The 20394-nt window shown below is 38.4% G+C and overlaps 1 protein-coding gene across 1 annotated transcript in view; it reads left to right on the forward strand.

Moving 5' to 3' along the window:
* Window positions 1-366: 366 nt before the first annotated feature.
* dpr1 (defective proboscis extension response 1) overlaps window positions 367-20394 on the forward strand; it is a 77967-nt gene continuing 57939 nt past the window's right edge. The window contains exon 1 of the mRNA XM_064690952.1: window positions 367-760. Within this exon, the coding sequence (XP_064547022.1) occupies window positions 685-760 (76 nt within the window). The 5' untranslated portion in view covers window positions 367-684. The remainder of the gene's footprint in view (window positions 761-20394) is intronic.

The following is a 20394-nucleotide window of genomic DNA, read 5'->3' on the forward strand; positions in this document are numbered from 1 at the left end:
GTGGGCTCAAGTCAAGTGAAAGTGCTAAGCCGCCAGCAACAAGATAAATTACTTGGCGCCTACTTTGTTATCTAAAACCAAAACCGAGTTACAAAAAAAAAATACCAAAGAAAAAACACAAATAAAAGCTAACAATTGTCAGTGTGCGTGTGCGTATTTGTGTGTGTGTGGCAGTGTTGTAAGTGTTGCATACTTTGAGGGGCGGCGCACATGGCGTATGATTTATGCTGCTCTTGTTGTTGCGGCCAGCGAAACAACAACAAATTACATTGAAAGCAAAACAAGCAAATTGAATTTACAGCAATTTGGCTAAAACAAAACAGAATCAAACAAAATACAAACAAAAGTTACGCAAAAAAAACGAATTGTATAAAAAAGTATTTGCCGCGGCTGAGAGAGAGAAAAAGAGATTTTATATATAGATAAATATCTATATGGAGACAATTTAAAAAGATAGCGACTCATTTTGTTATTGGTCCCGGGCGAGCGCTTAACTCAAATTCCCGCTGCTGCTGCTGCTGCTGCTGGCCTGGCCCAAACCGTTGTTGGCCCGGCCCGTGTAATTTGGCCGCAAAACGTTAACAAGCCGAGCAAACTACAAAACTGACAGCGATCATAACAATAAAAAAGATAGTCATAAAAAAAAAAGAACGAAAGGAATCGGGGATAACAAGGCCAAGCACAATGTCGGCCTGGTCCTTAGCCAATTTCGGATTACTCAACTGGCTGTTGTTGTTGCCGCTGCTGCCGCTGCTGCAAGGTGAGTGTGCCACCCCCCTTTTGGTTTTAATTAAATAATCCAATTTATTCTCATTTAATTTCGAATTAAATTTAATTTGTGTGCGCCCCCCCGCGACGCTCTAATTGCTGTCGGGTCGCGCTTTTTTGTTTTAGTCGCTTTGAATTTCTTCGTGGGGTTTTGTTGTTGTTCCGAATTGAAATTCTTTAAATTTTGGAGAACGCGCGGAATTTCAATTTCGTGACAAAAAGTTTCGCCCACGCTCCATTTTGATGACTGTGTCAATCGCAATTCGCGAGCTAATTGCGCTCGAATTGTTTAAGGCCGGGCTTCACAGAAAATTGCTGTTGTACAGCCTTTGCCTGTGACCTGCGCCTGTGACCTGCCCCGTTTTTGCTCATTTCTCGCGCGTGGCAAGGTCGTCCCACTCGAGTGCTTCTGGTCCAGCCAAACGGCAGCTAAACACTTGTAGCCCCAAGCACTTCAGCCTTACCCCCGCTCTCGCTCTAACCATCTGCATATGCTCATGTGTGTGCGTGTGTGTGTGTGTGTGTTGTTTGTTGTCTGGCTCGCCAACTTTTTATGCACACACACACACGCATACGCTGAACTAACTGAAAACTCGTACTTTCCGCAACACTGACACAAAATTTCATTTTCAATTCATGCCCCGCACAGGCTTCTAAAATATATATGTATGTGTATAAAAAAAAAACGCGAGTGTTGGAAAAAAACAACACACTCACACACACACACAGGGAGACGCAAATCCACACACGATGACAAACTAACGAGCTGCAGGGACTCGTAAATGCAGTCGCTGCCTTGAAAGCCGCACTTGTTGTTGCATTTGTTGTTTTATGCCCCTGCCCATGGACCGCAAAAAGGGTATATTTAGGTTTAGTCGAATTGAAGTTGCCAACAGCATACGGAATAGAGAACTAGTCCGATTTAAGGCTGTGTACAGTGTGGGAGGTAAAAGCAAGCTTAAACTCGAAATGACAGAAAACTAAGCGCAGCAATAATTCTATAAATATATAACGAAAGGAAAAATGGCTTCTTTAACTATAGTTAACTTTAATCTTTTTTTAATACATATAAATATAATAGATGAAAATATTATATTATTCCTCAAAACTCTATATTAGCATAGTTATAAATAAAGTTTAATTTTTAAATAAATTTAATTATGATTTTCATTTTAATAATAGTAAAATATGAAAATAAATAATAGAAAAAAAAAATAATATAAAAATAATAAATAAAAAAATCTATAATATAATTTATATATATATATAAAAGAATAAAAAAATAAATAAAAACAATAAATAAATATTAATATATAAACAAAAAAGTGCTAGTATTTAACACATTTAATGTATTACAAACATGCCAAAGTTAAATAAAATTCTAAAACTCACATTTGATAGTTAAATTTTGTCAGGTTTTTCAAAGAGTTAAAAAAGTGTTGGAAAATACCGAATCAGTTAAAATAAGGCTCTAAAAACTAAAAACAAAAAAAACTGCATAAACAAAAGAAAACTTTTTGGTCAAATCGAATCGAATTGCCTTGCCAAAAAAGTCGAGTTCTTGTTGCAGCAGAAAAGTGTAGCATACTTTTGAGCTGGTTACGTTTTTGCCCAGCCTTGCGCTTGCGGCACAGTCAGAACTGACAATGAGCTTATGTTAGGGCATGCAACAAAAATGTGCACATATCTCTGTTTAAACCAAAAAACATATATATATATATATATATGGGTATTTTTTATATGGCAGGGGTTTGTAATTGTTGTTCAGGGTCGCGTTTTTGTTGTTGTGGTTGCAGTTGACACATGAATTTGTTGCAGTTGTCAGTTTCGTGTGCGTGTGTGTGCGTGCGTGTGTGTGTGTGTGGTGCAACCGCAGATGGACTCATTCATTCAGTTGCAGTGCCTAAAGGGCGACCACTTCAGTTACACACACGCACACGCACAGGCTGTCGCCACGGGCCGTCCACGCCTAAACGCATTTCATCATCAGCATCAACGTCATTTTTATTATTTTCATTTTCATTCACATTCACATTTTCATTTGCATTTTCATTTCGATTGCCGGCTTTTGCCGTTTGTCTTCGGCTGCGGCTGGCAATTGTGTTCTGCCCGCTTTGTAATTTCCAAATGAAATGCTTTCCAAATGCAATTTGCCGCTGCAAATTGTTGCAACGTTTGCCTGCCACCTGCCCCACTGTCTCCTCCTCCTCTTCCCCCTTTTCGGTCCATCTATCTATGTGTGTCTGCATTTCATTTTGCTAAAAGCTACTTGTCGTTGCGCCATAAAAGGCAAACAGAAATTACTCTGCAGCTTAAGTCGCTCGTAATTGGAAAATACTCAAAAGCCCAGAAACTGCGAGCATAAGTTAGAGACGAACAAAGAAATAATAAATATAAATAACAAAATACTCTTGTAGTTGTTGCTCGCAAAATATTATTTTAATTCTATATGTTTTCCTTAATTTGTGCACATTTTATTTTAATGAACAGCCTTGAAAACTTGCTTGTTTTTATTTGTTTTAGTTGGCTTATGAAAAAAAAAACAAAAACTTTTCTTTTCTCACGCTTTATTCTGCGAGCAGCAAAGCTTTTTGCTTGGGTGAACTTATCTTGAAAAGTAGCTAAAGATGTTGCTTGAAGTAAATCAATAAAACTTCTTTTTATCATATTTATGACTAAACAAGGGAGTTCCCGACTAGTGGATACCCTCTTCTTCCAACAGGCGATAGGTGAAAAATGAAAGATACTTGATATATATCTATATACTATTCTAGAAGCTACACGTCAAGTTTGGCGACTCTAGCTCAAATTATTTACCGAAATTTCCCAAAAAAACAGTATTTCGATATCGATTTTTATCGATTAGTTGGAAACGGGGCAAGTTATCGAATATCGGAAAGAAACTCGATCTGCGCGGGGACTAGGAGTACCTACAGCTAAAATTTCTCTAGCTCTGATAGGTTCCTTGCGTTCATACATGCGGACGGACGGATGTAAAGACGGACGGACTTGGCTAGATCGACTCGGCTATTGATGTTGATCAAGAATATATATACTTTATGGGGTCGGAGATGCTTCCTTCTGCCTGTTACTAACATTTGCACAGATACATAATACCCTTTTTACCCATTTTCAATGGGTTCAGGGTATAAAAACAAATATTTTTAAAAGGGTTTTCAAGCCAGCTTTGTAAACTTTTTTTTCCATGGGCTTGAACACGAAATTTTACTTCTTTTAACATGAACTTAAAGCTGGTTAAGTTTAACAAAAATCTGTTTCACGAACCGAACTCTAGGGCGAGGCATTGGTTCCAAATGTGAAGCTAATTTGGTTTTAGATATATACTAAGTATATACTATATGCAGTATACTTTAAACTAAATTGTAAACTTAACTTATAGCTTCCAGCTTCCTGCTATAGTTGCTGCTATATCTATCTATCTACCTAAATCTGTATATATATATAGACAAATCTCTTGGTTTTGGCTTAGGCAGCCCTTGCTTTTTCATGTGCTGCGCCAGTTTTTGGATTGACTGACAAAGCAAACAGCACTAGCTTAAATTAATAGAAGCACGCTAAAATAAACAGCAAATACATGCGATATATATATATACATTTATATATATATATATATATATATATATACTTCGAGTTTTAATTTGCAGCAGCTGAAGGTAAACAGGAAATGTTGCTGCTGTCATCAAGGTTCCAGTTGCAGTTGCCATTTTCATTTGGCGTTGACGTGAACGCATGTTGAATAAGTCAAAATGGCGTTGCACAAATGCAGGCCAGTGTGTGTGTGTGTGTGCGAGTGTGTGTGCGAGTGTGTGTGTGTGCGAGTGTGAGTGTGTGTCCAGCGACTTGTTTGAAAATGAGTCGCAATGTGCAATTTCAAAGGCAATGCCACATGGTCACGCCGTGCAGCTGCCTGCCACAGTGTACAAATAGAACTAGTGGGGCACACACACACACACACACAGACACACACACACACACAGAAATTTGGTAGCTGTGGCAAACACGAAATAGCAAAAGTCTGGCCCTGAAAAGTGCGCAAACATTTGCAGCGCTGCGAAAGCCGTGCAACGGCAAAGTTGACATTTAACATTTGCAACAACTTTGCAACAAACAGAAAATACACTGCGCAAAAAGTGCGACAACATTTATGCCATAGCATTTTGTATATCAATATAAATGTAATTCAATAATGAATTCATAAAGTGTGCGCAATGCTTTTATTGTTTAAGTTTCTATGAAAGTGTAGGTGTGTGCGTGTGCGTGTGTGTAGGTGTGTGTGCGTTTGTGTGTAGGTGTGTGTGTGTGTTTGCACTTGCGGTTATTCCTTTGCATTTTTATGTGTTTATTTAGTGCGCAAAATATGCGACGGATGCGGTAAATGTAAATTGCAGTTATTTGCGCAGCTGTTCGCCATTTAACGCAAACAAATTGTTTACTCTCACATAATTGTTGTTGTTGTTGCTTTTGTTGTAGTCACTATTGTTATACCCTGTAACCAGTGCAAAGGGGTGGAAAGTGTATGCCTATGCTTGTAACATTCAAAAGCAAGCAGTTTCAAAGCCTTGAAGCATAAATACTCTGGATTAGTTCAAGGAGCTGAGTCTATTGGGGCAAATTCCTCTTTCTGTCCAAGCGTCTGTTTGTCTGTATATAGAAGTTGTTCGCGAACAATAGGAAAAAGCCGAAGACTTGCTTACTGCGAAGACTTGGTAGTCGTGTATACCCAACTTCTCATATATCAAACGCAGCACGAGCTACTTATCCTTTCTTTCCATGTCTCCTAAATAGTAATAATATCGATAAATATCGATTTTGAGACATATTTCTAATAGCTCCAAGATTATAAGAGCTTACTTTGCATTATAATATAATATATTGTTATTATTATTAGGATTAACTATAAAACATTCATATTATAAATAATTCTATAATTAATTACAACAATATATATATACATATATATATAATATAACATACCTTTCGGTATACGATGTGCTGGGCTTAGGGTATCTTCTAGTCGTGCACTCCTTGTTATTGTTGTTGTTGTTTTTGTTGTTGCAGTCACTATTGTTGCTGTTCTTGTTGTCATTGCATATTTATGGGCCAGCTCAATGTGTGCGCGTTTAAATATTTTTTGCAAATATTTTTGCAACCGAAAAAAGACAGAAAAAAAAAAAACTATTTGTGTCCACTTGTCGTGATTTACAGTCCAAAGTCCATTTAATGCACACGAAATTCACTTTTGATTTCTGAATTAATAAAAATATCAAAATACGGCCGCAGCCGCAGCCGAAAAAAAAGAACGATTGTGCGCAGCACAATCTGTAAATAATAATTATTGATATAATTTTTTAAAAAATATGATAATATTACAATAATTTCAAAAGGCGCAATGCATAATTCAATAAATTGCATTTAAATTTTTAATTTTTGAATATTCTTTTACCAAAGAATTGAGAAACTCATATTTAAAAAACTATCTGATATACGTCGGATATTTTATGGTTTTAATTTCACGGCAAGCAAAAAGCGTTAAGAGCATTACGGAAAAGCATCAAAGCATCACGTATTATAAGCCAAAAAATAAAAACTGGTAGCCGCTTTTTTCCTTTTGGCCTGCATATTAAAAGCTCCGGCATGCTTTTATAGCTATTTATCCGAAATATTCGTGACGAAATAAAACCAAGAAATAATTATTTTTATAATGTCCGAAAGAACTTCAAAAAACTGTTTGTGTACAATTTTTTCTCAAAAGCAATTTTGATTGATTACCAATATGAAAATATATAAAGGCTCGAGCTGGGCAGAAGTATATAAAAAATATTAAAATAGCCTGAGATTTGAACCAGCGTTCTTCTTGTACAGTTGCCTGCGGAGGAAGGTTCGCAAATACCAACAAAATTCAGAGTATATAAAATGTGTATATTAGACAATTCCGTTCAGATCAAGTCATGTGCTGCAGCTGCCTGGCTGCATGACAGTGCACAAAATGCGAGCACCCTGTATGAGTAGAGGCAGCAAAACAAGAGGAAGAGAAAAAACTGGAGGCAGATGAATAAAGCACTAGTCGAAGCAGATGTCTGACAAGTCGCTGGCGGCTTTTGGGTGTCGGGGTGCAGGCGCGGATTTGATGAAACGGCAAAGCAAACTTATGGCCCAAGGCGTTGGCAATCAGCGAGACAGAGCGAGAGAAAGAGAGAGAGGGGGGGGGGGGGGAGAAGGAAGATGCCGGCTGGGTGTCAGACTGATGAATGGAGCGCGACGGCCGCTTAGACATGGACATGGACATGGACACGCATGCCGAGGCACGCACAAAAATATCAGCGCTCAAATCGATGAGCTTCCTTTCGTGGAGCGGGGGCTGAGGGGGGTTGGGGCAGGCAGCCGCAAAGTATGCAAGAAAACAACAGTGCGGCGTGGAGAGAGGGGGGGGGGGGGCTATGTAAAATGATTGCCGACAGTCTAAGGTTATTCACATCGAATGCCGCCTGCGCCGGCTCCAGGTCTGATTTGGGTTTGAGTTCGGGTTCGGTTTCGGCTTGAAGATGCGGCGTGTGCCCTGCCACTTGGCTAGACTCGGAGACCTGGCCCGAGGCGTGCGGTATCTTTAAAAAAAAAAGAGAAAAAAAAACGTCTTGTTGATTTAAGCGACATATGCTGAAAAATGTGTGCGACGTGCTCATTCAAATATAAATAACTTGCCACTTGATGTACAAAATAACATTTGAGTCGACATCATGATGTATGCAAAACATATTTATGGACTACTTTAACATGCGCTGACAACTGTGTTAACTGGCCAATTTATGGCTTGCGTATTATTCTTTGGGCAGAGAATGTCTTAGGTGACGACTCTGTTGTCATGTATATATGTATATAGTTGTTGATCAGATTGATTGACTGAGTGATTGATTCTTTCAATAAAAGTGCTTTTCCTGAAAAAATGACTGGCTGATTGACTGACTGACTGACTGATTAACTAACTGATTAACTGATTGACTGATTGACTGACTGACTAACTGATTGACTGACTGATTGACTGACTGACTGATTCGTTTAAAAAAGCTTTGTTTATTGTGAAGATCTGACTATGAGGCAGACTTTTTAGGCAACTGCCCGATTGATTGACTGACTGACTCTGGATTGACTGACTGACTATTGATTGACTGACGAATTGATTGACTCCAATAATAATAGTTTTTGTCCAGAAAACTGACTGATTGATTGGCCGACTGACAGGCTTATTGATTGGCCGATTGACTGCCAGACTGATTGATTGGATCGATAAATAAGAAAGTGTTTGTTCTGAAGAACTGACTGATTGATTGACTGACTGTCAACTGACTAATGGCCAACTGACTGATTGATTCATTTCTTTTATACCTAACGCGTTGATTTTGAAGAACTGACAATTGATGATTGACTAACTGTCTGACTGACTGATCGATTGATCAAAGCTTATGTGAGCTAAGTTTTAAGTTTCCTCCGATTGACTTATTATTAGTTTTAAAGCTAACCTAATTGAATTTTTTGCATTCAGTACATAAAACGGAATTAAACTGTCTCCAAGGAACTAACGCTCGATAATGGAGCTGAGCTTTTTATATGAAGATTTTCTTTCTTTTTGCAGGCATTTTGACCAAACTTACAACCATAAAAACGCAACTAAAACTTGAGAAAAAGCTTAGCCCAATCGGGATACTATATTATATATATGTATGTATATTGTAACCATCTGCAGCATGACACTTTTTTTTTTCCGTCTCTTTTGTTAAGCTTGAACCATTTCCCGCTGCTTAATGACTCAAGTTGAGTTCGCATATAAATTTTCTTTTTATAATACAAATACTTTTATATTGAGCTGTCGCTCATTGTTTGGTTGAGAAAAACAGCCACAAGTGTTTAAAGTTTTTTTGTGGGCCTCTTTTTTTTTTTTTTGATGCTGCAACATTTTGTGTGCTTTTGCGTAACACTTATGGATTTGACATTTATATGACAGTCGGATTTTTGTACAAGACGCAATATGCTATGAGATACACACACACACACACACACATATACACTCACGCATCTGCGTCTGGTGTGTGGGTGTGGCATTTCTTTTCTATTTCTACTGGGAAAACGTGCGGCTTTACAAGGACTGAAGAAACTGAAATTGTTTTATTTTTTTTTTTCCTGCTCCTTTATTTATTTGTGCACACAAAGAAGCAAATATAGAGCGAGTTATGAGTGTGTGTGTGTGCGAGCTGGTTTTTCAGGCATTTGGCACACAATTTTTGCGTTGTGCTCATCGCAGTTCAGTCACGTAACAGCCGCTCGCTGCTTTTGTATTTGTTGCCATTGCCGTTGTTTTTGTTTTTGTGGCGCGACAAGAGAATTTATGCATTTGATTTCAACTAATTTTCAACGGCATAAATATAATTAAATTCACGCACGTCGCAGCAAATTAGATGCCATCATAAATTGGGCTCATTGCGGCGCCCAGAGAAATCAGAGAGACAGAGAGAGAGAGAGAGAGGAGCCTCGAGGCGACCTTGAGAAACGTACTGAGAAAAAAAAAACAAAAATATATATAAGAGGCAGCTGCCGCTGCTCTCAGCGCTTCATGTTCAAGCCTTTGCCTCAAGTGTCTAACACACACACAAGTCGTAAAAAGCTGCTCGCTGTCATTTGGCGCCTTCGGCTGGCTTCCTAAGTAGTTTTGAATTGATGTGGGGGCAGGAGGGTGGGAGGGGGGTCACAGTCGATAAACCAGTTGCGCGACTTCAAATCGCGTAGGCCTCAATGATTTCGCAGCGATACATGCTCATTTTGGTTTTATTAACACACGCACACACACTCGCACAATAACAAAACGTGTCAACAGCTTCCGTTGCATACCTTGGGGCGTGCCAGTAACCTACTTAAACACGACACACACACCCGCACACACACACACACGCTAGCACTTAGATGAGAAGCTTTTGAGCCATTTGCTTGTCTTTTGCCTGAGCCGTTTTATTAAAAATTCCACACACACACATAAACAGAGCGGAGCTATTGCTTAAACGTGTTTTAAGGCAGCCAACTACCAGACTACAACAACAACAACAACAACAACAACATCTGCGTCCTGGCAATTGTTGCTGCTGTTGTAGCCGCTTTATTGCTTTGTCATTCCTACATATTTCACAGCTGCACACACACACACCAACACACACCCCAACACACCAACACACACCCCAACACACACACACACACACACACACATTCGCACTCCTCAGCAGCATAGGATTTGGCTAAGGGCTTCGTTTTTGAGCCTCATCTGCAAAAGTAAAGCAAGTACAGCTACATTGTTGTTCATATCCTGTAATCAGCTGTGTAACAGGGTATCTTGTCGTCTATATGAAAATAAATTGCAAATTGACGCGAGTCAATAAGCGATTGGAAGTATGCTCCAATTTTTACAGAAATATTATCGAAGCTATTTCTTATTTTTTCTAATATTCATTTTAATTTGAGCTCTAAAAAATTTAAGAAAATTTAATTTTAAAAAATATATATTTGATTAATAATAGCAATCAATTATTTAGGTTATGCTTCGCATTAAAGTTTGACTGCAAGAAAAGTCGCTCTTAAAAAATATTTAACAGCTAAAAAAAAGAGCATAAAACATTGACTTCAATCTCTGTGAAAAATTATTTAAAATATTATAAGAAAAAGCTTAAAAATGATATAAAATTTTCGCATACTTTAACAACAATTAAAATCAAATAAGTACCTTCTGCCGACAGGCTTGATTCTTTCTGGCCACAAAATTCCAAGTTCCATCTTCTCATACAAACAAATAAAAACCTAATGAATATATTTATGAATACTTCGCACTCTAAAGCCTTCTCAGCTTTAATATATTAAAATGATTTATATAATTATCATATAAGTATTAGCTAAGCATTAAGTCATAAATCCCAAATCTGATGTTTTGATAGCAGCAGCTATATATGTGTCAGCTTTACTTTATTCCTACATCTATACTATCTCACTATAGATACTATCTTAATCGAAAACTTTAACTACAGATACTTACTTAATTTAAAAATCATTATGCATCATTGAGGAACTTATGCCAATACTTAAAATATAAATGTTTATTATGAGTTGTTGCATGCATATACAATATTTATTTAAATTTCTCATAAAGTGCTTTTACCCATATCCCAGACTTGTTTTATTTTTAAAACTTTCGCGTACATTTCCTGCCTTAATTAATACATATTGCAGCTGACGCTGTTTGTCTGCTCGCCCAGCCTTTAAGCTACACTGGCCTACAGGGTATCGTTTCTGCTGTTGTTGTTGTTGTTATTGCTCGCTGTTGGCGGCATTGTCAACACGTTGGTTGTGCCCAAAGGGCTGCGCTCGCGCGTGTCACATATTTATTTATTTCGTCTTGGGATGTTTGCGCCCCAACCCCACACACACACACACACACACACACATACACTGTGGCCCGATGTTTGAGCTTTGATATGCAAAAATCTGGCGCTGTTTGTTTAAGCGATGCGCTTTGATCTGAGTCGTTGCTTGTTTTGCATTTAAGTCTGTTGACAGCCAAACAATTTGCTTAGACTCATTTATCAGCAGCGAAACGCCAACAATTAACATTTACGGTTGCGCCGTGACACTTTTATGGTCACGTTTAACAATTATGGGCAGCAAATCGAAAGCAAAAAAAACAACGGCAAAAAAAGGTGGACTGGGACTGTGGCCTATATTTGGTTCAATGAACTCGCATTGCCTTAATTTCGTGTGCTGTTCTGCCGTGTTAAAAAAAAAAAGGAGAAGCGATAAAAAAAACGCGCAGCGCCTGCGAAAATGCAACAGCAGCAGCGGCGGCCTGGCATGTGGCCAAACAACAACAACAACAACGACAACAACAACAACGACAACAGGAAAAACAACTGCCTCTGCACTTGGTTGTTGAGCAAAAACAGCAGAATGCAATTAAACTTTGGCATTTTGTTTGCACAGAAGCGATTAAAGTTGTTGCAGCAGACAAAGATGCTGAACACGTTCAGACGGCACTTTGCATGCTCTTACAGCCTAAAACAAAGCCTGCAACTGGCCTTGCGATTTGTATATAATATTTATGAAATTTAAAAATGTGTAACAGTATGTCCTTTCAGAGTAAAACATTATCTTTGCGTTTTGCATACAAAAATAAATAAATGGAAACGTTTTCCACCTGGCGCATACTTAGTGTGCCCTCAAAAGTAGGCAACACTTTAGGCAATTTCTTTAAGTCCCATTTGGCCAAACAAATTATAAAAATTAATAAATTTAGCACGTATTTTAATGTTCATAATAGTATTAAAAGGTCAACCTTTAACAGTTTTTCAAACAGACAAAATAAAAAAATAAATAAAAATTTTATATTTATAGGCAGTCAAAAATATTTTCATACAACACTCGGCATGCCCCAACAGCCGCCCAGCCTCAAGATCGTGTCATTTGAGCTGTGGCTTATAAGTAGTTTAGCCGGGCAAACATTTCATTTGTGTTTCAGGCGGCGTATACTTAATGCTTTGCAGCGGCACGGCAAGGCTGCGCTCAAAAGTAGGCAACACAAACTGTTTGGCTCGGCCATTTCTGCGGCGCTCAAAAGTAGGCAACACTTTTGTATACAACGTGCTGGCAACTAAATACAGGCGCAAACATTTGATATCTCTGCTATGTTGTGTGCGTGTGTGTGTGTGTGTGTGTGTGTTACGTGCTCGAATTGGAATGGCCGTTCGTGGCCCAGGACATCGTCATCGCCCATTGACATTCATATTCATGGCTAACGCCGCTGGCAGCGACGTTTATTGAACTTTTTATGCGCTCACAAATTTACTTTTATGTTTTGTCGCTGGCTCCTGCCGCTTTTCTTGTTGTTGTTGTTGTATTTTGTTGTAGCCTGTGGTTGCCTTTTTTTTTGTCTATATCCTTGCCTCGTCGGAGTAATTAAGCCGCCTCAATGGCTGATCAAAATGGCAACGCGCTCAGACATTTTGCACAGGCTTCTCTGACAGTGTGTCTCTGTGTCTGTGTGTGTGTGCGTGTGTTTGTGTGTGCCAAATGTTTGTTTTGCACACAAACTTGTCGAGTTTTCCCATGAATATTAAGCGGCTATATGCTCTGTTCTTCTTTTTTTTTTATTTTTTGTCCAGTTCTTTTAGAGGGCGGCTTTTTTGTTATCTGGTTTTGACAGCGTTTTGAATTATCAAAAAGCCAGTTGCAAACGGTTGCGAGTGGCAACTGCTGCTGCTGCTTAATTAAGCCAAAAATGTTTGTATTTTATTACTGGATATTGCGCGTAATTAAAATCAACGGCCACAGTGTGGGCGGGGCAGACGGGGCGAGTAGCTGCAGCAGCCGCAGCACAGACACAAATATCGGTCAACTTATTGAAAGTGTCTGCGGCTTTGCCTTTGGCTTTACTTTTGCCTGGCTGCCCAGCCAGTTTTCAGTTTTCCGTTACAGTTTGCTTTTTATGGACCGCGCAGCAGCTGTGGCTGATAGATATATATATATATATATATATTTATTTAACGGCTGGGCGCAGCTGCTGGCTATAGATTTGGAGGCTTGAGCAGATTGTTAATTGCTTGTGCGATCTTAAAGAGCACAACTTGCCGGCGGCTCTTCAATTTGATTGGCCCACAAATTGTTTTATTTTCTGTGTTTAGCTTCAAACAGCCGGCAACAGGCAACAGGCGCCAGCGGCAATTCCCAGACTCGAGTCGATCATTTATATTGGGCATGAGTTAAGGCAGAGTATGCTAAATGTTGCAGGAGCATATTGAATTTAGCACAAAAGTAAGCCAAACATTCCGTTAGAGAGTTTAAATTGTATAGTGGCACAATCTGTTTGAGAATTTATTAAATTTATCAGTGAATAACATACTTAGCTGCCTTTGTTAAAAGAATACTAAGCTCTATTTTCTTGAATATACTTTGATAAAATGTAATTTAAAATTGCAGTTAATTTGGATAAAATTTAACAAAATGTTTAATTGTCTATCGGATTAACTCTCATTATTTTTACAAGTTTTTTAATGTAAAAGAAAATAACAAACTTTCTGATTTTAAGTTTGGAATATCTATAGATATGTATGTATAACAACTTTGGGGAAAACTATTTTTAGACTCCTGAGAAACAAATTGATTTATTAACTATTTAGACTTCCCATAATATTTATTTGATCTTGATAAATTTCATTTTGAATTGGCCTGTAAGCCTAATTCGTCTGACTTTTAATTAAATGTTTATAAATATTCCAAAACAAACCCATTTAAGACTTCTCATTGCAGAGTATTTGGCAGTCATTGACAGCACATCTAAGGGAATCCGTTTTTTTTTCTTTCTTCCTCCAGTTGGCAACAGAGAATTCAATTTAAATTGTCGACGATTCAGCGACAAATAGAATTACGCGTGGGCCTTGGCCAGCCAATGTGTCTTGGGTCCAAATAAATTATAGCATTAAATAAAGTTTGTCATTTAAATTGAAAAATAGTAGCGGACCGTAGTATGACCCTCTGGCCACTAGGCTAGTCTAGTTATCCCATTGGGCCCGGGGGGCAATGCCTGGGGGGGCGTGTCGCGTGTTTGAAAAATTACGCAATTTTCAAATACAACACACACTTACAAATTGTGCACATATGTTAAATTTCACAGCCAGCCGAAGAAATGTGTGTGCTGTGTCTTGTTGTCGTTTTTTCTCTATTTCTTGTTATGTTGAGGGGCGTGTTGGATGGGAGGGGCGATTGTTGGTTGGGCCTACGTGTGGACATTAGTCGGCCCACTGAATGAGGCCCAAAGGGGCCTCAGCGCAATAAGCAGAGCTTAGCCAAAGCCGACTGAATAGGCAGACGAGGCCTCTGCACGCCTCTAGGCAACAACTTTGAGCGACAATCTAAAATAATTTGAGCAATGTCCTGTGACGTGTGTGTGCGTGTGTGTGTGTGTGTGTGCGTGTCTTACATATGGCTTACACGTAATACTTGTGCATTTGGGGCCAGAGTTCACTGACTGACCAACAAAAAAAAAAAAAATTGGTAGCAAGGAAAGCCAGCACGTGTCTTCGGCTCAAGTCCCTGGCCAACTGGCTGGCCAGAACGTACGGACCTTTGGGTAACGCATAGGTTTTATTATTAATTTATTGTGAATTGCCACACGTAATTAAAAATTCCTCTTGTCATTTTGATAGCTGGCCTAAATGCACGCTAAGCCAAAAACAATCGTTATACAAAATTCATAAGCTTTATTGGCCAATTAGCACAAGGAGTTCAGAGCGTGCATTGAATCTCAGCTAAGCTGCAATTGCTCGACAATTTGCTGTGTAGTTAAAGGGATTAAACTGTGAAATTAACAAGAAAATTACAACTTTTACGCAGCGCGTAGAGTTGAATTTGTGGCTGTTAAATCTTTTCAGCGCTGTTAAAACACTTTGGCACAGCATTTTAACCAGTTGCTGTGTTGCTTAAACATTTCGCTGACCCATTTGTTGCATAGAGTATATTGTGGCAGAGCGCATGAGTTCATGCTACCAGACAGTTTCGACCTTATAAAGAAAACTTATTTTTCAAGTATTCAAAATTAAAGTTCAGCTTAAATTTCATTCATCTACATAACACTAACCTGTTAAAGTCAGTAATAGCTTTATAACACTAAACTGTTAAAGTCAATATCATCTTACACAACATTAAGCTGTTAAATTCAGTAACATTTTACATAACACTAAACTGTTAAGTTCAGTAACATTTAACATAACCCTAAACTGTTAAGTTTAGCTCCATATATGTATATAACACTTAACTGTTCACATAACAGTAAACAGTTCATTTTTCTAACATTGAACATAACATGTTAAATTCAGTAACACTTAACATAACACTCAACTCTTAAACATTATAACCCTTTACATAACACTAAACTGTTGATATCAATAACATTTAACATAACACTCAACTGTTAATTATCATAACCAGTAACAACACACTAAACTGTTAAAGTCAATAACACTTAATTTAACACTTTACTGTTAGGTTTAATAACAACTTACATAAAACTTTACTTTTCGATTCAATAAAACTTAACATAAAAATGTACTGTTAAGTTCTTAAGAATCTTACATAAAACTAAACTGTTAATTTAGCGTGGTCAACTATAAAAACATATGCATATACATATATACCATATATCTGCAAGGGCATTTAATCTTCGGCTAGCCACAGGCAGCTTAAATTTCTTGGTTTGCTTTGTGCGACGTTTTGTCGCACGCTACGTATACGTAATATGTGTTGAGCTTCGACAAAACTTGGCTCTAAAATGCTACAATTGCTGTAATTACACGCTTGCCTGACTGCACTTTATATACATATGTGTGTGCGCGTGTGTGTGTGTGTGTGTTTTTGTGGGAGTTTAAAGTAGCTGCAATGTGTGAGTATTTGTAAACACACACGCACACACACACACAGACGGGCGTGTAATGAGACGCAGTGCATGCATTTATTTTGGCAAAAGGCAGCCGGAGAGTTGCCTTGCCTTGCCTTGCCCTGCTCAAGGATGCGGCTGAGGCTGTAGTTAAACAACTGGCTGCCCCCAATATGACCCCGCCCCCTCATCCCCCCGCTGGTCGCTCCTTTATCTGGTTATTAATTTTATGTGAACCGACTCATGTCAGAGCTGTGGCAAAAATGCAGCTGCAAATGTTGCAGTTGCAGTGGCAGTTGCCGCTGCAGTTGTTGCAGCAAGTCCTTGTTCGTAGACTGCGTCGTGTTGTGGCTGTAATTATTTTTAATTATTTCTGTTGGCAGCCGCAGGTTTGTTGCAGTTGCACTTGCCAGCTGCCTGCTGCCTGCTGCTTGCTGCTTGTTGCAAAGCCAGTAAGCAGTTAATAAGCTGCCTCTTGGCTTTTGTGGCAGCTTTTTTCATGTTGCACACGTTGCACACACGTTGACGCAGCATGCCCTTTGCCTCGCTCAGCTTTTTGGGTAGCCCAAAATTATGTCAATGCTGACAGCTTCATTTGTTTTACACTCGTGTGTGTTTGAAGTATTTAATAATTTAAGTGCAATTCTTGTTGCATACGAAAACAGTTGCCTTGATTGCCAGATCAGAACATTTCAACGCAAAACAAAAACTATTTTGGCAAAAGTCTTTTGCAGCTTCTTCTTCTTGCTGGTTGATTGTTCAAATTTTTTATGACTTTTGCGGCGGCACTTTAAAAGTTTTCGCTTTGAAGTGCAGCAAACGAAATATGGGTCAAGGATTTAAGTGTGAAATAATGTTAAATATTATTTAACCGAAGAGTTTATGTATTTTTAATGCTCTTTAAAAATATGTACTTGCATTAAATATTAATTGCTGCGTAATTAAAACTATAAATTAGTTATTTTATAGAAATGTTATTTAGAGAAATTTTAAAATATTGCAAATATTTTATATTATATATTTCACGTGTCTAGAAATTTTTTTAATTTAATATTTTAAGTGTGCGAATATTCCAAGGGATATTATTTAAAGTTTTCTTCCGGGTATGAGAATATTTAAGCCTATGTTGAATGTTTTTATAGTTTTGCTCAATCAAAGAGTTAATTGCCTAAAATAAAGTTTAAGCCGAATTTTGAATACACTCTCTTTGCAAAAGATAATAGCTACTGCAGCTATAACAAATCTGATTGTGGGATTATATTTGAGCCTTAATGCACTTTGCCTTTCAACAAAAGCATAGCCCAATTCTAATTGAGAGATTAGTTGAAAAATAAGCATAAATAATTGCTACAAAAATTTAAAACTCGCAACAATCGATTGATTAAGTTTTAAGCTTATTAATTTACACATTTTTCCTATATTTCTAAAGCTTTTTTATCTGTTTTAAATGCTATTTATGTTTTTTTTAATAAATAATTCTTTTTATGAATTGATGCTTCCTTTTAATGCGCCTCATTTCTGACTATTTGATTTATATTCTTTTCCACTTTCCATAGAAATAAGTTATATAAATATTAAGCTGCCAAATCTCGCTAAAGAGCTGATATCAATTTCCCAGCGAACGTTTGCTGTCGGTTTTGTCTATTAGGCTAAGCGCTCGCATAAATTTGATATTGCAGCTCTCTCGATTAAATAATTTATCATGTGCTGACATAATTTAATTTCAATTTCATGCGAAAAGTTTAGCTTAGAAACAAAAGAACAACAACAAAAAAAAAAACAACAAAAAAATAAACGACCCAGAGAGATGAAGCCCAATATGAAAATGTTACCTAATCCCACGATGGCTTTCAGCTGCCACAACTCGCTTAATACATTGCCGCTGCGTTGGGTCCTTGTTGTTGACAGGCGGCAGCCAAAAGAGCACAAAGTGACAAACAAAAAATGTCCGTGTGTGTGTGTGTGTGTGTGTTTGCGAAAAAGTTTTGCATACTTTTTTGTGTGCAGCGGCATTATATATTAATGATACATTTGCGAGCAGTCTGTCTGGAAGTGTATATACCCCTCTCCCTCCCTTACCCCCTCGAGCTGCGCACTCTACAAATGTTGCTGCCACATTTGGTGTCCATTTTGCTTTGCTTTTGGCTTTGCTCCGACTCCGACTGCGGCTGCGACTGTTACTGCTGCAGTGGCACATTTTATAATCCACAATGATTGATATACGCGCGCTGGCTACAAAGAACTCAACAACGGAGCTATATGGCACTCTCTATCTCTCTTCCCTCTCTCTCTCTGTCTCTGTCTGTCGCATTATGTGCAGTCGGTTGACGGGCAACAAAAGGCTGCGCCTAAAAGCATGCAATACGAAATATCGCCACAGTTAAAATGTCACAGTAAATTCATATTCATTCATTATGTTAAAATCCCCAGAGGCTTCGGCCTGGCAGCGCCCAAACAAAGCACCAGAGGTGGCATAAAAAAGTGCACACACACCAACACACACACACACACACACGGAGACACACACACACGTGGCAGCCACATGTGCATAACGTTGATTGTCTGTGGCAGCGAGTCGAGTCGTGCTACGAGTGCCGCATTCATTTTCATTAACCCGTTTTTAGGCTCACTTGCCACTTGCCACAGGCACTCTGCCACAGTGCCACACAGCTACCTGCACCCCCTGAGCCAGAGCTGTGCCTGCTGCCCTGATGTATCACTTGCCCAAATCTCTGGCAGCATTTTGTTGCCTTTGTTAGAGGTTTGTTTTATTTGTCTATATGCATACTTATATTATATATATGTAGATATATTTGCGGAGCTCTATTGTTGTTGTTTAGGTTTTACGGCAAGTGTGTCATGTGAAAATTAATTGTTTCGTGTTAAATTTTGCATGATGCGGGGCACATGCTTTGAGGCGCAAGCCGATGACTTTGTTCACTAATTAACAAAAGCAAATATATATATATAAATAAATATGAAATACATGAAGCTTTGCGGCTTTAATTTTGTAAAGCTTGAGCCAGAGGCGTTTGCTATTTGCCCATTAAGCCAGGCTCTTAAATAATGCAAATGCAATGAAGCGTCAAGCAGATTATTTATGCGACAGCTTGCACAGCTCAATCAACTTATCTAGGCGTGTGTGTGTGTGTGTGTGTGCGTGTGTGTGTGTGTGTGTGTGTCTGTGTGTAATATTAACCCAAGCACACACACACACACGAAGTCAAGCCAAACAAATGGCAAAATCAGAGCCAATCAGGCGCAAATTTCTAAGCACATTTGTCGTGCATTTGAAAAATGTTATTAATTGAGTCTGGCAGACAGTTGCCCTCTCTTTCTCCCCCTCTCTCCCATCCTCTCTCTCTCACTCTCTCCCTCTTTAAGTTGAACTCAAAAAAAGAAACTTTCATTCAACAGAACTTGTAGTCGTAAAAGTTGAACGCACCTAATTAACTTTTTGTCAATTGTTTTTTTTTGTTTTGCTACGTTTTGCATTTGGCCAACTTGGCGTATACGTGTTGCGGCAAAAGCAGCATAAATTTTGATAATATGCTAATAAACATATGGCATTTCATTAAATACATTATCATAAAAAAACAACCACAGCAGCCAAAAAAAAACTCGGAGCACACCCGCACACACCCGCACACCCGCACACACAGCTACATAATTTCATTAGCACTTTTAAGAGTTTCAAGAAAAAGTTGCCGAGCGAATTCTTTTTGAAAATGAAAGGGCGAAACGCGAAAAGCAGCAGCAGCAGCAGCAGCAGGCGTGGCAATGTGCGGGGATTTTAATCTGGTTTAATGCTGTTAACAGAACGCAAACAACAGTCAAAATAAGTAGAAGAAGCAGCAGCAGAATAAGCAGCATAAGAAGCAGCAGCAGAGCGAGCATTATGACAATAAGATGTAGCTTGAAAAGTGCCTGCAAGCTGTAAGTCTTTCATGCCTTATATAAACACATATCGCAGCTAGAGATGGGCGCGTGTCGGGTTTTAGCTAAGATAAAAGCACGAGATTTTCAGCAAGATTTTGTCATCATTCGTTTTTTTGTAAATATTTTTTGCCAGCTTAGAAAAGGAGTTTCTTGGCATTGCGAGCTTTAATATTTATTGCTTAACATTTATATAATTCATATTTATTTAAACTTTATTG

The sequence above is a fragment of the Drosophila montana genome, unplaced genomic scaffold (genome assembly GCF_035044405.1).
Source record: "Drosophila montana isolate Dmon_TW-CO22-7 unplaced genomic scaffold, ASM3504440v1 contig_3319_1, whole genome shotgun sequence".
Lineage (NCBI taxonomy): Eukaryota > Metazoa > Arthropoda > Insecta > Diptera > Drosophilidae > Drosophila > Drosophila montana.